Raw genomic sequence first — 2,026 nt, 5'->3', positions numbered from 1 at the left:
ATTCAGAACAACCTCTTTTAAAATAAAGAAAACCATAAAAAACAGCAACAAATGAAAAAAAAACTGTACCATGTCCTTAAAAACCTATACTCTCTAGAAAAATCTTAAAACCAGGGAAACAAAAACCTGACTAAATGGACTAGTCTTGTCGGCTCTGTGCAAAACGACGCAGCAAGCGCACTTCAGGCGTTCGTTATTGTGTATTTTACAAACAGGCACCTGAAGCGCCCCGCGGTGGGCCGCCCCAGCTACTTTTCTCTTGTGTGTTAAATCCGCAAAAAAGCTCTACAAGTTAATGCGTGCTAAGGTGGGATTCGAACCCGCGGCGCAGGAGTTCAGAGCAACACGCGGTAATAACCCCAGCCAATTCACCCTCTGGTGATCACATAGATCTTCTTCCCTCTTTTGTTCTTATTTTTTCTTTTTCTTTCTCTTTTTTCTTTTCATTTTCTTTTTCCTTTTTCATTTTCTTTTTTCATTTTTATTTTCCTTTTTTATAATTTGATAAAAAAACTTCACCGGATTTTATGATTGTTTTTTGAAAATTGTTTTTTTTCAAAATTGATGAAACTTTTTCAATTTTGATGGACTTTTATCAAATTGATGAGATTTTTTAAATATGACGAACATTTTTAAAAATCAATGAACTTTTTTCAAATATGATGAACTTATTTTGAAATTAGTGAACTTTATTCGAAGTCAATGAACTTTTTTTCAAATTCGATGTACTTTTTTGAAATTCCATGAACTTGTTTTTAAAAATTCATGAACTTTTTTTAATTTTGTGATTTTTTAAATCCGTGAACATTTTTGACATTCATGGTTTTTTTCAATGTTAACTGTCGACCAGTCATCTGGTCAACCAGGACCGGTCCACCATTGAACAGAGCGTGCACGTAGGTGTCCGCTGGCGGTCGATTTGCTAATGTGCCTCGTGATGGGTCGATCCATACCAAGAGCTGCGTAGGCGCCATAAACACCAGCCAGCATTAAAGGTGCCAGTTAGGAGCTCCCAAGACTGTATTGTTCTTTTGCATAGGACGATGTTCAAGCTGGGCTGGGTTATGAGCATACGGGAGTCCGTAAGAGTCTATGACCCCAACTAAAAGAAAGAGAGAGTCTATGACCCACCTACTTTCTTTCTTTATAAATGTAAGATGTTCTGGCCTTTTTTCTAAATTAGATGTATATAAGTACATTTTAGTTTATTGTTCACTCATTTTATTTCGTATATGGTCCATATCAAGATATCCAAAACATTGTTTTTGAGGGAAGATATCTAAAACATCTTAATTTGTGAACTGAAGGACTGAGGGAGTACTTCCGGAAAAATAAAACCGACCTCGGCTCTCCGCTCTTGAAAGAAAGAGGTTCTCATTGGAAAGGGGCAAAACGAGAAGAGTACGATCCGATCGATCCAGCTGCCTCTACGTGCCATCCTCCCTCACCGATCGGAGATCAGGACCGACACGACACGTTGGTCGACCCCACCTACCAGCCTCACACTCCTCTCCTCGCACCCCGTCGAAATCCAGATCGTTCACATCCAAAAAAAAACATCCAGATCCTTCTGACAGCCACGAACTCTTCCAATCACAAACGCAAACTGGTTTCCCGAAAAGCAAAAAATCACAGCACAGAACCGCCTCCGCCGCCCTCTGACATCTGGGCCCTGCGCGTATCGGTCCCTCCCCGCCCAGCCACGTCTCCGCATAATAGCACATGGTCGACAGGACCCGGCCTGTCTCATCCTCCCCTCGCCCCCTCCCTGCTCCGCACGACGCGAAGCCGATCGGGGCCGTACTGCTCGCCTGCCCACCTCCGCCGGAGAGGAGCAGGAAGAGGAGCAATCGCCCGTACCGGGCCTGCCGCCATGGCGCGCAGCGGAGGGGGCTGCTGCCCCTCCATGGATCTGATGCGGTCGGAGGCGATGCAGCTCCTGCAGGTCATCATCCCCACCGAGTCCGCGCACCTCGCCGTCTCCCACCTCGGCGATCTGGGCCTCATCCAGTTCAAAGACGTGAGT

The 2,026-nt window shown here is 44.5% G+C and overlaps 1 protein-coding gene across 1 annotated transcript in view; it reads left to right on the top strand.

Moving 5' to 3' along the window:
- The first annotated feature begins 1,713 nt into the window (after positions 1–1,713).
- The window catches only part of LOC123098046 (V-type proton ATPase subunit a3), a 7,118-nt gene continuing 6,805 nt past the window's right edge, over positions 1,714–2,026 (top strand). Inside the window, exon 1 of the mRNA XM_044519919.1 lies at positions 1,714–2,020. Coding sequence (XP_044375854.1) covers positions 1,874–2,020 — 147 coding nt within the window. The 5' untranslated portion in view covers positions 1,714–1,873. The remainder of the gene's footprint in view (positions 2,021–2,026) is intronic.

Source organism: Triticum aestivum, chromosome 4D (assembly GCF_018294505.1).
Source record: "Triticum aestivum cultivar Chinese Spring chromosome 4D, IWGSC CS RefSeq v2.1, whole genome shotgun sequence".
NCBI classification, from domain to species: domain Eukaryota; kingdom Viridiplantae; phylum Streptophyta; class Magnoliopsida; order Poales; family Poaceae; genus Triticum; species Triticum aestivum.
This window is presented reverse-complemented; position numbering and strand designations above follow the sequence as displayed.